At 60.6% G+C, this 14,805-nt stretch overlaps 1 protein-coding gene across 7 annotated transcripts in view; it reads right to left on the reverse strand.

Moving 5' to 3' along the window:
- CAPZB (capping actin protein of muscle Z-line subunit beta) overlaps positions 1-14,805 on the reverse strand; it is a 140,014-nt gene that overhangs the window by 15,999 nt on the left and 109,210 nt on the right. For all 7 annotated transcript variants that reach the window (XM_086325548.1, XM_086325538.1, XM_086325529.1 and 4 more), the window contains exons 5-6: positions 1,560-1,701; positions 1,114-1,230 (exon numbers count right to left, since the gene is read on the reverse strand). In XM_086325548.1, the coding sequence (XP_086181674.1) occupies positions 1,114-1,230; positions 1,560-1,701 (259 nt within the window). The remainder of the gene's footprint in view (positions 1-1,113; positions 1,231-1,559; positions 1,702-14,805) is intronic.

Here is a 14,805-nt window from a genome sequence, read left to right on the forward strand (position 1 = left end):
CAGGGGACCCACCCTGGAGAGCAGGTTCTCTCCTGATGCCACTTCCTGCGGAGGCTGACGTGAAGGAGGGCAGCACGGGGCATCCCGTCGGGTTGGGAGATGCCCTCTGCACTCCTCCAACGTGCAGACACTGTGCCTCACGCAGGCTGTGGACAGCTTTAGCCAGACACTCGTTTTTTTTTTTTTCTGTATGAGATGAACGGATACTCTGGGGTTTGGAGAGTGCCCTGGTTGGGTGCAGAGTGGAGGATGCTGGTGACTGTCATTCCCTTGTGACCCCATGTCCCTGGGGCGCTGCTGGGGGTGGGGGGGCCGGGAGTGGAGCAGAGAGCAGACGTGACCACCAGGCAGCTGCCGGGGGAGGCTGGTAACTGGCTCGGAGACTGAAGCAGGCTCTCCTCCTTCTGAAGCCCTGCAGCTTCCAGCTCAGCCAGTTCTCTCCTTCTGGGGACCCTGATGGCCAACCCCCAGCGGCCTGGTGCTCAGACCCCCTGGCTGCCATCACTGCTCACGCTGCCCACATCGACCACCCCCCCAAACTAAGAAAAGCTGCCCGATTTCACTTCAGGAAACTGACACCCCCTGTTCGTCTAACTCGACCCACAGGTAGTCATGTGACCCTGGCCCCCGGAAGTGATTCTGTTCTGGACAATCAGCCCGAGGCAGCAGGGAGACGCTCTCCCCCAGGATGGCCAGAGGTCGCCAGGCGCCCCCACGCAGAGGTCCAGGGTCCCGCCCACATCACGTGCGTCTGAGACCCCGCTGGGCTTGACGGCGACGGGGCTTCGCAAGTGTGTGAGCTGGCTTGTGTCCGTTTTTGCTTATGCTGGTTAGTTTTACTTCGGCCACCTGCGAGCAGGACTCACGATTAACAGATGAATCCACTCGAAAATGTAACCAGCAGCACATCCCAAACATACAGGAGCACCTTACTGTAAGCACCTTGACCCAAGGGAAAAGCCTCCCTTGACTGAGTCTCAGCAATCACCCACAGGCCTGCGGGGCACCCCACTAGTCACAAGGCCACCCCTGGACCCTGTGGGGGCAGCTGCCCACGCATCTCCACACACGGCCAGTGCTGGGGCTGGCCTGGGCACTGCCCACTCGCTCTACCTGTCTGGTAAGGCTGCCTCCGAGGTTCATGGTGCCAGAGCCGGATTTGTTGGTTTGCAGCCACAGCATCACCGTGGAGGTCAGCTTGTAATGGGCGGTGCGACCACTGGACTTCTCCTGCAGGACGAGACAGAGATCAGAACCTCGCCTGTAACCCTGAGCTGAGCCCCAAGGGGCCCCTGAATTCAGGTCATTCGAGCATTCCCTTCCTAAGACCTCACCATGACGTGACCTTGTAAAAATCCCAAACGGTTTTTAAATTTAGGTGTGAATCTGCAATCATGTGTACCCCAATCCTCTGGGGATCTTTTTTATCAGTGACGACTGCACTCCCGACTTATCTCTGTCCACATGGCTATGGGCACTCACAGGAAGCAGCAGGGTTTTACACATCACAACATCGCCTCATCGAGCAGCACCCCAGGGCCAGCTGCGGGGAGCCGTACCTGCACCTCCACCACGTGGATGGAGTCCCAACAGCCTTTGATCTTCTTTGATCCATCTCCAGCCTTCTTTATGAGGATCACTCCAGCAAAACCATGATCCAGATCCCAGAGGTAGACAGATGAGACACCACCTTCAAAATACCTGCAGCAAACAGGCCCACATCCTGTTAAACGTTAAGCCCGTCAAACTGCAGATCACCACCCCAGGTCCCAGGGGGGCGTGTGGCCCAGAGTCGTCTGGACGTCCATCTGGGTTTACAGGCCCTCCCTATGGGGGCGCCAAGGGTGGTTCGAGGCTGTGTCCTGCGCGTCTGCTGGGCAGGGGAGAGGGCGCTGCACCCTCTGGGGCCGGGGGGCGGGTCACAGAAGGAGCACAGAGCGAGGAGTCCTGAGCTGACTCTGAACCTGAGCTGCCCCCGACGCTAGCTCTGCAGCCTCTGCTAAGCTGGCTCAACGTCTCCAGGCTTCACATCACTTTCAGAGGAAGGATCCGCTAACGTGTGTGACATGTAACAGACACTCATTGGGGCTCATTACTATTGAGTCATCGTTACAGTCTGATATTCCTATCTTTTGGGATGGCTACTTTACAGGTGAAAGAGAAGAGGGGAAAAAAAAAAAAACCCACAGCAACAACGGTCCAGACTCCTCCCACTGAGAGCAGACAGGGCTCTCCTCCCCTCGGGGATGCTCCAGCGCCTGCACACCCCTGGGGTCTATGGGTCTTTCAGAGCACCGGCTGCGACAATGAGGTTGGAACTCAGCCTCCTCTGCAGGTCTGCAGCAATACTGAATCAGAGCTCCTGCTGCTGCTGCTAAGTTGCTTCAGTCGTGTCCAATTCTGTGCGTCCCCATAGATGGCAGCCCACCAGGCTCCCCCGTCCCTGGGATTCTCCAGGCAAGAATGCTGGAGTGGGTTGCCATTTCCTTCTCCAATGCATGAAAGTGAAGGGTAAAAGTGAAGTCGCTCAGTCGTGTCCAACTCTTCGCGACCCCATGGACTGCAGCCTACCAGGCTCCTCAGTCCATGGGATTTTCCAGGCAAGAGTACTGGAGTGGGTTGCCATTGCCTTCTCCGATCAGAGCTCCTAATTCAGCTCAAATGCAAGAGGCTAAGAAAAAACCAGAGAAGCCAAGAAAATCAGGAGAGGATCCCAAGTCCAAGGGCAGCAGGCAGCGGCTGTGCGTGCAGGCCTGAGGGACTCGGGCAGCGGAGACTTCATGCAGCGACTCCCAACTAAGACTCTGGGAAGAGCTCACCTCTGGCGGCCCACGAATTCTCTACCGGGAAGTCTGTGGCCTCTCTGTCCCCAATTAACCCCGTGTGGATGGTGCGGCAGGCACACTCCAGGTCCCTCCAGCAGGGCCTGGGCCACGCACGGCCTCAGACACAAGCAGCAGGGCAGGCACTGAAGCGCGTGGGCGGGGCGTCAGGCAGACAGGGCCCCACCCCTGCCCGTGCTGTGCGCCTACTCGCCCAACGACGACTCATCCACAGCAACAGCTGTGCGAGCTCGGCTGCAGTCTCCTTATGACACCGGGACGCTGTCTACTTTACGGGACTGTTCAGAGATAAAAACAATATGGGAGGACTTCCCTGGGGTTCCCGTGGGTGAGAATCCACCTGCCAACACAGGAGACGCAGGTTCGATTCCTGGTCCAGGAAGATGACCTGGCTTCCTCCACGAGCTGCAGGGGAACTAAGCCTGAGCACCCAATTACCAAGCCCTCGGGCCCTGGAGCCTGTGGGCAGTGAGAAGCAGCACGAGCAGAGAGGCCTCCGCGTGCTGCAACCAGAGAAAGCCCAGAGGCAGCGACAAGACCCCGCACGACCGAAAACACACACTTAACAGAAGATACCCGACCAAGGGTTATCTTCATGACAAGGAAGAAAAACAAACATCTATGTGAATTATACCTCGATGATGGTATTACACAATGACAATATAAATGGTAAATAGTACTCCTTAGAGAACGCGTGTGATGGGTGCGCAACAATTCTTTGTATTCTTGTTTGGATAACTTTGCTATAAATCTGAAACTCTTTCAGACTAAGTTTTTGCACAAAGGCCCCAGCGTGCGATCCACGCCAGGGTGAAACCAGGAGACCAGAGGACAGAAAAGGCAGGTGCCCCCGTGCTGCTGAGCTGCAGGCCCCGGGGCAGCCGGGCTCCCCTGCTTGGGCCCAGCACAGCCCCCTGGGCTGGGCGCCCGCAGCTCCACACTTGGTCTGCTCCCAGAGCCCGCCCTGCCAGGGCCCCTCAGGCAGGCTGCCCCCGCTGCTCATCTCGCACATGTAACTGTCAGCTGAGACTCACGGCTTCGTGTCCCCTGGCGAGCCGGCCGTGAGGAAGGGCTGACGGCAGGGGGACATTTGGGGTGCCGGCCCCCGGGCCAAATGTCGGTCAGAAGACCAAGGCGGGGGCAGACTCCGGCTCCAGGCCAGGGCGGTGGTGCGGGGAAAGCACGGGAGAAGGCAGAGAGCTGCCTGGGGGGCCAGTGACCTCCAGGAAACCGGCCGGCACCGGGCACTCGGGGACCCCGCTCAGGACGGCTCTCTCCCTCATTCTAGATCTCTCTCCGAACCCCAAGCGGGTAAGGCTTCTGGCTCAGAGCCCGAGATGCCCCCTCGGCCCACGAGCCACCTGGATCCGGCCTGGCCTGCAGTGGGCTGGGCACACGCGGGGCCCCCCTGGGCCCTCATGCAGGCGAGCGGAAGCCACTCTTTCCAGGGCCCTGCCTGCTCGCTCTCCTGGATTTTGCTCCCTCTCCCCCCTGCATCCACCAGGAAGCAGAGCAGCGCCACTGGGCAGGAGCGGGCAGCCCACAGCAGACCTGCCAACACCCGTCCTGGCGGGACAGGTGGCCAGCTTCCAACGTATGGTTTTCCCTTCTTGTCTGCAAGTCGGGAGAGCAGCCCCACATCAAAAGGGAAAAAACGACACCTTTTAAAAAGCAGCTTTTCCGGCGCACAGGCTCTGGCCTCACCTGCCCCCCAGACCAGAGTGCTGTTCGTGCTGGGGCTCAGGCAGGGCAGGGCAAGCCATGCTGAGAGGGAGCCGGCCGAGGGCCTGGCGGATCGATAGCCCCCACCCACATCACCCAGCAAGCGTTTCAGAAGCACCAGGCGGTCTGTGGTCAAGCCCCTCAGTCCGCTCCCTGGGATCCCTGTTTTCTTCCAGAGAAACCACACAGCGGTGTTTGACACGGAAGGCGGGACCGGGCGCTTCTGCTCCCGGCTCCCCATGGGGGCGGCGTCTCCCTGGCGTCTGCACTCCCCCGTGGACCACCCTGGCCGGGGCCCTTTAGGTTCAGGACCTGGGGGACACAGGAGGGCGGTACAAGCTTGAGTCTGGTCTCATGGGGGTTGCTATTCTTTCCTCCAAATTAAAAAAAAATAATCGTTACAACGTTGTTCTATGAAAGAGAAATTTAACATTTAGCCCCTAACACCATAAATCAACGTTTCCATAAACCTCATTTTTCCAAACTCCCCTCTGGTCTATGTCCAGACGCTTGCTTTGTATGTAACTGGAAGCACAGCAAGGGGACGGGGCTGGGCTTGGCTTTTCCCCACTTGGCGGGAATCACGCGCACCTTCGTGGGGCGACGTGATCGCCAGAACTGGTTTTAACAGCGGGGACGGTACTACGGCGGGTGATGTCCGAATCTGCCGTCCACCTGACTTTTAATAACACAATGGCGGCAGCTGCACCCCAGGGGCTCAAGCGCGGACTCGCGTTCCACTCCACCTAAAGGGACCTCCGGGGACTTGTGTAGCTGCGAGCCTCGACCTGACGCTCCAAGACAGAAGGCACAGGGATGAGCGAGCAGGCAGGGCTGGCTCAGCACCGCCCACAACGCTGGCCGCTGGGGCAAGGTGCCTGTGGGGCACAGACAGCCCGCGTCCCACGGTTTACAGCCCAGCTCTGCGCGCGCATTAATTAAAGAAGGGACCTCAACAGGTTTTTGGAAACTTATTCCTGCCTACCTTACTTTGATCATAATGACATGAAACGGGGGGAAAAATAAGTTTTATGTGGTTCACATTTATGAGTCTTTACATAAAGGCTTTTGTGGGCATTTTAAGAATGTGCTAAAATGTGTCTGAAACCACATAAAGCATCTGAGGAGCCGCCGCCAGCACCAACAGCGCACACGTGGAAGCGCTTTGCCGCCTCTGTGTGTTTAACGAGTCAAGTAGTATCAGTACTGTTTAAACGCCAGCATGCCATTTCAATAAGGCGGCTCCCCATTGCTGGGGACGTGAATGGGGTTCGCCCGGCGGCCTGTGCTCTGACCTGGTTCCGTCAGGGACACCGGGGACCCCGTCACCGGGGAGGGTGGACAGGCCCAGGATCGCGGCCACGGCCCCGCTGAGCTGCGCGCGACGGAAACGGTCCCCAGTCAAGTGGGCCACCTGGGGAACATCGTTAAAATGCAGATGCCCCGAACTGAACCCCGTGGGCTTCTCTCAGGCCTTCAGGGAGTGAGGGCTGAAACCCACACATGTGGTAAGGCTCAGTCAGTCGGTGGGGACATGGTGAAGAAGCCGCCGTGGAAAGATGAGCCAGGAAACCCTGGGTCCTTCACATCCCAGGATCATCAGGAGTAGGGGATGGGAGAGCAGCCCAGACCAGCCCAGGAACAAGAGGAAAACGCGGCTTTGCAGTCCACTCGAGAGGGAGCTCCGTCAACCATGGGCTCCCAGTCTCGGTGGCTTTCAAGACCACCCCGGCTGAGATGAACATTTCTTAAGGCAAACGTAGCCATCCGGAGCTCAGACAGCAGGGACTACAGTCAAGGGGCACCTGGGCTGGCTCTGTAAGTCCCACTGTCTGAAAAACACCATGCTGACTACAACCAGGTTTCATAAACTTCAAAAAGGCCGAGCCCCCAGGAGCTAGGAGTCGCAGGCAAGCCCTCGGGTGGCGGGCCGCTGACCTGCACAGCCAGTCGTGGCGGAGCGCCTGGGTGGTGGCCTCTTCATCCGTGAGCCCCTGCACCGGGTCAGTGAGGCGCCCGGGGCGTCTGGACTCCATTCTCCCCAGAGAGCCATTCCTCCCCCTGAAATGCCCTCCTCCACTGGGCCAGAGTCAGGGTCACACATACAGGTTCTATGACCGTAAGTCTCCAACCTCAGGACTTCTGGGGAGGAGAAGAGAAAAAGAGAAAAATGTAATACTTCACTCTCAAAATGATCTACTTCATCAAAGAAAGGAATAAGAAATAACCAACTATTCTGACTCCCTGAGCTTTATGGGGTGTTTGAGGCTGAGGTGTGCGTGGAGACGGGGATGGAAACTCGGCTCAGGAATCTGGGCTGTGACCCACCTTGGCCAACATGGGGCCACGCGTGTAACAGGAAAGGCGGGACTGGATGGGCTTCGAGGCTGGCCTCCCTCCCTCCCGTCAAATCGCCCCCTGGGAGCTGGGCTGGACTCAGCTCTAACGCAGAGGCCCCAGCAAGTGACAATCACACGCCACGACCCGCACGCAAGAGTCACAGCCGGCACAGCTCTGTGGGCACAGGCCCTTCGTGGCTTCACTCCAACGTGCGGGCCCTCAGCTGGGAGCGGGCGAGGCCGTGGGTCTCTGGCAGGGCGATGACTCCCCCCACCCCGGAGGCGGAGGACGTGGGTCACCCCCAGACCCAGACTGGTCGGGGGAGGGGCCAGCACAAGGCCCCGCCCCCAGGTGCTGGGCTGAGCGCTGCTCAAGCTGGCGTCCTTAAGTAAAGCCAGTAAAGCCGGGAGGAACGAGGGGGATGCGTGGGGCGCCCGTGCGGCGCTCTCATTCCTCAGGTAGAAACGCTGGCCCTGACGACGCTCCAGGATCTGGAGGCTGCGGGAGGGCTGGTGTGAGGGCGGCTCCGAGAGCTGCGTGCAGCCTCCTAACCCCTTGTCGCATGCACTGGGACTCGGCTCACACGCCTCCAGGGACAGCCTCCAGGGACAGTCAGTTCTGCCATGGTTTTCAGAACCCCTGCCCACGGCCTCGGGGCAGGTTTGCGGTGTGAACGCCTCCAGCACACACAGGTGCCGACGGGCCACGGGCTCAGGTACACGCCGCTTTAAGGCCGGGTGCGCTCAGCGGCGCACATCTGCACGGTGCCTGTGGTGCTTTACGGCCTCTTTACAAGCCTTTTGCTTTTGTCCTTGAAGAGGGATGACGAAGGCCTCGCTGGGAACAACGGCCCTCGTATCTGACTGTGCCCCCGCGAGCACCTTCGGTCACTTTAGGCTGCCCGGGAAAATGCCGCCCTCCCTGAGGGGACGTGGACAGTCAAGGTTTTCCTGAGTTTCAGAGCCGCTGCACGAAGGCTGTCAGCTGTGTCACAGGCTTTGCGTACAGGCTTTGTCATCTTAGAGCTAAAATCACGGACACCCAGGGAGAGAAAGGAATGCACTCGTCACACAGCAGAGGAGGGGAAGCTGGAGGCCCTAGAACCCTGCCTGTTCCGCTGGCCCGGGTTCAGCCTGTGAGGATGGACTCAGGTAAGCTCACCGCCGCACGCAGCTGCCTCAAGGTGGAGGAGCAGTCAGGGCAGGGAGGAAGGGGTCTCCAGGAGTCAGGCGGCGCTGGGCACCCCACACAGGGAGCTCTGGAAAGGAGGGCCTTCCACTTGCAGGGGGCAGCAGGGGTTGCTGGCTGAGCCTCTGTGAGACCCCCGGCCTGGACACCTGCACAGAACTGCTTCCCGGGGAGCCCGGGAGGACCAGGGAGCTCCGCCAGCGGGAGGAGATCCTTGCTTCACCCCAACACGTGCAGCCACAAAGCCTGCCGCGTGACCCTGGAGGAGCCGGTCCCTGACGCTGACAGGGATCTGTCTGCAAACGGAGTTGTTTCCGCACGCTCCTGTTTTCCATTTAACTTTCTTCCAGCAGAGGACAATCAATGAGTGCCAAGGCACGCAGGCCCTGGGCATGGCGTGGGGACCAGGCAAAGCAGACCAAGTGGCTGGGCTGTCACTGGGCTCCAGGCTGGGAGCAGTGGGCGGCCGTCTGGACCCCGCCTGCAGGGCCTCGGGGCACCTCCACTGATGCCCCCGCCTCTGAAACTTACAGCACGAGAGCAGGAAGCGACTCAACCCCCCCCCCAGGTGGACAGGCTTCTCCTCGCTTGCCTCCCACACGATCAGAGCAGTGCAGCTGAGGCGAGCCTGACTTTCTCCCTTAGCTGCTTCCTGCACCCTCACCCCAGCCCAAGTCCACAGGCAGGGCGGGTTCTCAGAGGCCCTCCGATGGACGCGTGGCTGAAGATGCGAAGAATGTACGTGGAAGCTCAAACACTAACTACGCTGCCAGCGTGCTCAGAGCCAGACGTGACTTCCCCCCTCCAGCCCTCTGTCCCCACAGCACAGGATCTGCAGCAGGGGGAGGCGTGGCAGGGCCTCCATGCACAGAGAGGCCCTCCACCTCTGGGCAGGGAGCCCCCAGACGAATCAAAGGGGCAGACGGCGAGGGTGAGGGCCGAGGCAGGCGGTCCAGGCCTCACCTTCCCGAGAACGTTTCTGAACACTTCTGTGACCTCAGCTCACGCTGCTCACTGCTCTCACCCGTTTCCCACCTGGTCTCTCATTCTGGAGACCTACGGAGCTTGGACCGGCCGTCTCTGGGGAGGGGGACACAGGGTAACCTCAGGCCACAGGTGCCGCGGTCAGTCCAGGAGGAGCCTGGGTCGGGGTCTGCCTCTCTAGCCTGCAGAGCCTTGGGGGACGGCGGAGGTCATACAGTGAGCACTGTCCAATGTACTCCAGGACCCGCAGCCCCTTCCCCAGGTGTGGAGGACGACACCCCGGCCACGCCGCACAAGGGCCTCTGCAGCTCTCACCACCATCCGGTCCTGGCGGCCCACGCTCTCCTGCCTCAGCAGCAAGCCCCTCGGCTCAGAGAAGCCCACCCGCTCCTCCTGCTCTGGTTACACAGCCTGGACTGGCTACCCACGACCACCTGAGGCTCCGCGATGCGCCAGGAGGACTCACTGGACTCAGAAAAGCCAGGCTCGCGGCCCCGCATCACTCCAGGGAAAGGAGAAAGCAGAGGTCATGGAGGGAACCAGGTGCGGGCTCCCAAGACGCCCCTGGCTCCCGGCACCGAGCCACGTGGGGTGCCCTCAGGTCCCAGCGATGGGCCGCGGAGCCCCCCAGTCTCAACGCCCACTGCTCTTCCTGGTGAGCCCTCTGCCTTGTACACAGGCTCTGGGAGGGAAGCTGCTGCTCAGCACAAACCACAGTGTCTACATGACAGTCTCTGCACCGTGACCATTCCTATCAGGGAGCATAGGAAGCCCCCCAAGTCCGAGTTCCCGGAGGCCAGCCCAGGAAGCGCAGCCTCCGGCTTGTGATGCCGGGACGTCCCCCACGACAGGGACGCCACTCTGGGCCCCCACGGCCCCGCTGTGGGCACTCTCCCCGCCGCAGCGCCCGCGTTTCGGTCTCTCTTAGCGCTTACCAAGCGAGTCCTTAGAGCCTCGGTTCACTCCGTTCCCTGGGGACCCCTTGCCCACGTGGCACCCGCACCGCTGAGAGCACCACAGGGTCTCGGGAAACACTGGAGGCTCGGTCACAAGGACTGCCTCCCGTCACCGCACACGGCGACCACTGCAGCCCGCTGCTGAAGCAGACCTCCTTGGGGCCTCACTGAGCGCTGGGGCCGGGCCCCACTGGAGCCTGCATCCTCCTGAGCGCGGCCCGCTGTCCACCACGTGTGCACTCACCCCACGGCCACAACCGCAAACCCACCCGACCTAAGACCGCCCCACATGGGACTGCCGCCCAACGAGGATGATTCCGTTACCCTCGAGGGGCCAAGTGGACACAGGGGAGCCTTGCGAGGGGAGCAGCACCCCCCACCAAGACAGGCACGGCTCAGTGAGACAAGGAAACAGAGGCTCAGCAAGTGGACCCCTGGCCCACCGTCAGCGAGCAAGGTCACAACAGAGAATTGAGGCCCAGCCTCCTCCACAGCACAGCTCCGCCCCGCTCTGCAGCCGGACCCGGACACAGTCGTGGGGTCAGAGCCAGCTCCTGGGAGGTATCCAGGCCCACCCACCCCCGTCGCCTGCTTCCCAGACTTCTGCTGGGCTTCCCAGGTGGCACTAGTGGTAAAGACCCGGCCCGCCAGTGCAGGAGACGAGACGCAGGTGTGACCCCCAGGTCGGGAAGAGCCCCTGGAGGAGGGCATGGCAGCCCACCCCAGTATTCTTGCCTGGAGAATCCCACGGACAGAGGAGCCTGGCGGGCTACAGCTATGGGGCCGCAGAATCGGACACGACTGAGTGAGCACACGCACGCACACTTCTGCTACTTCCGCTTCAGCAGCCAGCCTCCCGCTGCCACCTACGAGTCCCGTCGGGACAGACACAGACTCTCGGGCCCAACGCTCACGTCCCAGGAAGAGGTGGCCCCTTAGGGCCCAGGGTGCGAGGTCTCAGCTTTGAAGACACAAGAAACCTGGGCAACAGACTTCCCCCTGGACGCCCTGCACTCGCCGGCTGGTGCTGCTCAAGCACCATCTGACGGAGGCCCGGGGGAGGGAAGGGAGGCCGGAAGGACAGAAACAGCCAGAACCATAAGGCGGGCCCCAGGGCAGCGAGAGGAGGCGGAGGACCGCGGCCGCTGCCGCGAGAGGCTCGCGGGCCCCGCGCCTGCCACGGGGGCGCCAGCCTCGTTTCACTCTGTAAACTTCTTCCAGACAAGAGCGGCTGATTAGAAAACCTAATTAAAGCGTTTGAAGATTATCTCGGACCCAAAGCAAGAAGAACACAAAGTGCCCCCCGCCCTGCGCCTCCGCACCCCCGACCCTGGCCTTCATTAAGCTTTGATTTCAATCAATTGCACACCCACTAAAATTAACTTATAAGGCCAATAAATTGCAACCGCATGTTCGAAGGTATTATCTGCTGCGAGCCAAGAGCCGAGGATTGCAGAGCGTGGGGCAAGCTGTCTGGCACACATGGGAGCAATCACGTCTGAGAGAAAGCAGTGCCAGGCCCTGGGTTACAACATCTGGGCTCGGAAGAGCCCGGGCTGACCGAGGGCCCAGTGTGGAAGCCAGAGCGGGGAAGGTTCCCCTCTTCCCTGGGAACCTGGGAAAGCAAAGTGCTGACCGTGGGGTGTGCGGCAGCCTGCTGGTGGCTCACACCGCAAAAGAGATGCTTCTCTGGCAGCAGCAAGCGCCAACCTCTGCTAGGCCTCCCTCAGGGAGATGGCTCACTGGGCCACCCCAGGCCCGGGCCTGAGAAAGCGGAGATGGCTCTGCCAGGAAAGCAGCGTCCCCGTGAGCCAGGTGCCTGAGAGGTGGCCCTTTCCGCTCCCTCTCCTGGCGCCCAGAGGCTGCTGGGGCTGGAGACCACCTGGGGGCATGGTGGGGAAGACTGGGAGCCGCTGGGATGTTGGTGGCCAGGGTGGGAGGGCCTGGGAAGGGGAGTGATGACATTCCAGACTGGCGAGCAGATGATGGCCTCCCCCAGTGCAAGCACTCCAGCAAAGCCCGCCTGTCATCTCCTGAGGGTTTTCAGCAAATGAGCTGTTCCATCTAAAATCAGAGCTGTGCAATCAGCGGCTGCTCAACAGTTACTCTCCTGGGAAAGTTTCCCTCCAGGATCCCTCTCTGTCACTAGCGATAGCAAAGCAGCAAAGCAGTAACTGTGGAAGGGATGGGAGGGACAGAAGGCGGCAGGGAGCCAGGAGGAGCGAGGAACCGGGCTTCACGGGAACCAGGCAGGACCCCGGCTTGGCTCTCTGGGCCCCCAGGCACCTCGTGCCTGCTGTGGGAAAGCAGGCACGCTCCCGCTGCTGGCACTTCTAAGCCACGCTGCAGAAACCCCTCCCACAGGTGGAGAGGGGGTACCCAGAGGTGCAAGCCAGAGGGCCTGCTCGTCAGTCCGGTCCCGGCCTGGCCTCTCACTCAGACCGTATCACAATTTGACGTGCCGCTGACTCATCCTAATCCCTACAGAGTCAGAACCTCGATGGCCAGGCGATGCAAGCCCGGAGCCCGAGCACAAAAGCCAAGGCCTTCCTCCAGGAAGACGGTGATGGAACCTCCAGCCCCCATAGCAGAGAGACACCTCTGGGGGCTGGCGAGCCCCTCTCTCCAGGAAGGCAGGCCGGCCTGCTGGGGCCCAGGACACCTGGCCAGGCCGTGGCTCAGCTCCACCTCCACGCTCACCGCGGTCTCCTTCCCCGCATCTTGTTAGGAGAACGCCAGGATGCAGAAGGCTGGGGGACCGGGGCTGGGAACCAGGAGCTGTCTTCACTTCCACGGCCACAGGTTCAGGCTGAAGACATAAGCCAGATGAGGGCCCCGGAGCGCGGAATGGCAGGGAAGGGCACCTTTGGCCCGTTTTTTTTTTTCTTTGGTTGATTCCCCAGTCCTTAGATGACGACCAGCCTCTGTGAGTGGAGTTCAGTGCACCTTCCTGGTGTAGACGAGGGCCCTTCCTGCTGGGAGCCACAGAACAAGGAGCGCCTGGAGGCGCCTCACAGCACGAGGGGTTCCAAGCCTGAGGGCACTGTCCAGTCCCTTGGGGGTGGGAGGTGGTGGTCGAGAGGCCAGAGCACAAGGCAAACCCAGTTCTAGTTTTGCGACCCACCAGGATCCCAGAATTCAGGAACAGCAGGGGGTAAAGTCCGGGTGAGCACAGTGGAGTGCCTGCGTGTTGAGGTCCTCAGTCCCCAGGGGCACAGGCCTGCAGTCCACCCCCTGGAGCCACGGGCACCAGCCTCTCCTGGCGGAAGCCCTGCAATCACTTGCTTCCCTCTGGGTCTGCCCAAGGCTCCAGGTGCCTGTCTGCAAGCCCAGGACACGGGCCATCTCCTCAGCCCCTCAGGCAGTGGCTCAGCGACAGAGCCAGCGGACGCGAGGCAGTGTTGGGGGAGCCTCCCCTCAGAGTGACCTTCTGCCTGAGCCTGTTTGCTGACGTGTAAGGAAGGCAAGTGTTGGAGAAGACTCTTGAGAGTCCCTTGGACTGCAAGGAGATCCAACCAGGCCATCCTAAAGGAGATCAGTCCTGAGTGTTCATTGGAAGGACTGATGTTGAAGCTGAAACTCCAATACTTTGGCCACTTCGTGTGAAGAGATGACTCATTAGAAAAGACCTTGATGCTGGGAAAGATTGACGGCAGGAGGAGAAGGGGACGACAGAGGTTGAGATGGCTGGATGGCATCACCAACTCAATGGACATGGGTTTGGGTGGACCCCGGGAGTTGGTGATGGACAGGGAGGTCTGGCGTGCTGCGGTTCATGGGGTCCCAAAAGGTCGGACACGACTGAGCGACTGAACTGAACTGAACTGAAGCAAGTTAGGTGGAAGGCTCCATGGAGGAGTGCTGTGGTTTCCTTCACTGTGTGTGTGTGTGTGTGTGTGTGTGTGTGTGTGTGTGCGTGTGTGCGTGCACACACTCAGTTGTGTCCAACTCTTTGCAGCCCCATGGACTGTAGCCTGCCAGGCTCCTCTGTCCACGGGATTCTCCAGGTAAGAATGCTGGAGTGGTTGCCATTTCCTCCTCCAGGGGATCTTCCAGACCCAGGGACTGAAGACTGAAACCACGTCTATCGCGTCTCCTGCAACGGCAGGCAGACTGTTATCGAGAACGCCACGGTGACAGCAGAGGAGTCTTCTTGCTGTGGGGAGAGGCCTAGACTAGGGAGGGGCAAGAACGAAGGCCAGGATGAAAGGCGAGGCCCTGGCCCCAGGAAACCTGCAGTGACCACTGGCCTGCGCTGACCAAGGCAGGGGTGAGGCCTCCAAGCCCTGGGCTGATCTCTGTCTGCCCCAGAACCACAGCGCGGAGAGTTCAAGGTCACTAATGTGACATCTGACAACCCACAGGGCACTCTGACAACAGGAAGTGGGCAAGATACTAGGGGATGGGGAGTAGGAGGGGAAAGGAAGGAAAGAAAGAAAAAGGAGACTTGGATTCATAATTATTAAACGAGAAATGGGTTGGCTCAGCAACTGGGGAAATGGTCCTGACATGGGCCTCAGGAGTGGTTGTCCCAGAGCACTGAAGACTCTGGCCACCCAACGACAACTCCCACCACGGTCCCTCCGGGGGCCTGGGACTGCTGTGATGGGATGACCAGGCCGCCCCCACATACGAGGGAATGAAAGGCCCCCTGCCCTTCCCTGTGGATGCCGCCTGGAGGCCAAGGACCGTCTCCTCCCGCCTAGAAGAGCACTCTGATTCACTGGGGGCAGAGCAGCATCCTCCGGGCCCGGACCCCAGCCCTACAGACC

This window comes from Bos grunniens, chromosome 2, assembly GCF_055505025.1.
Source record: "Bos grunniens cultivar Pamir isolate PY7600 chromosome 2, Bosgru_T2T1.0, whole genome shotgun sequence".
Taxonomy (NCBI): Eukaryota; Metazoa; Chordata; class Mammalia; order Artiodactyla; family Bovidae; genus Bos; species Bos grunniens.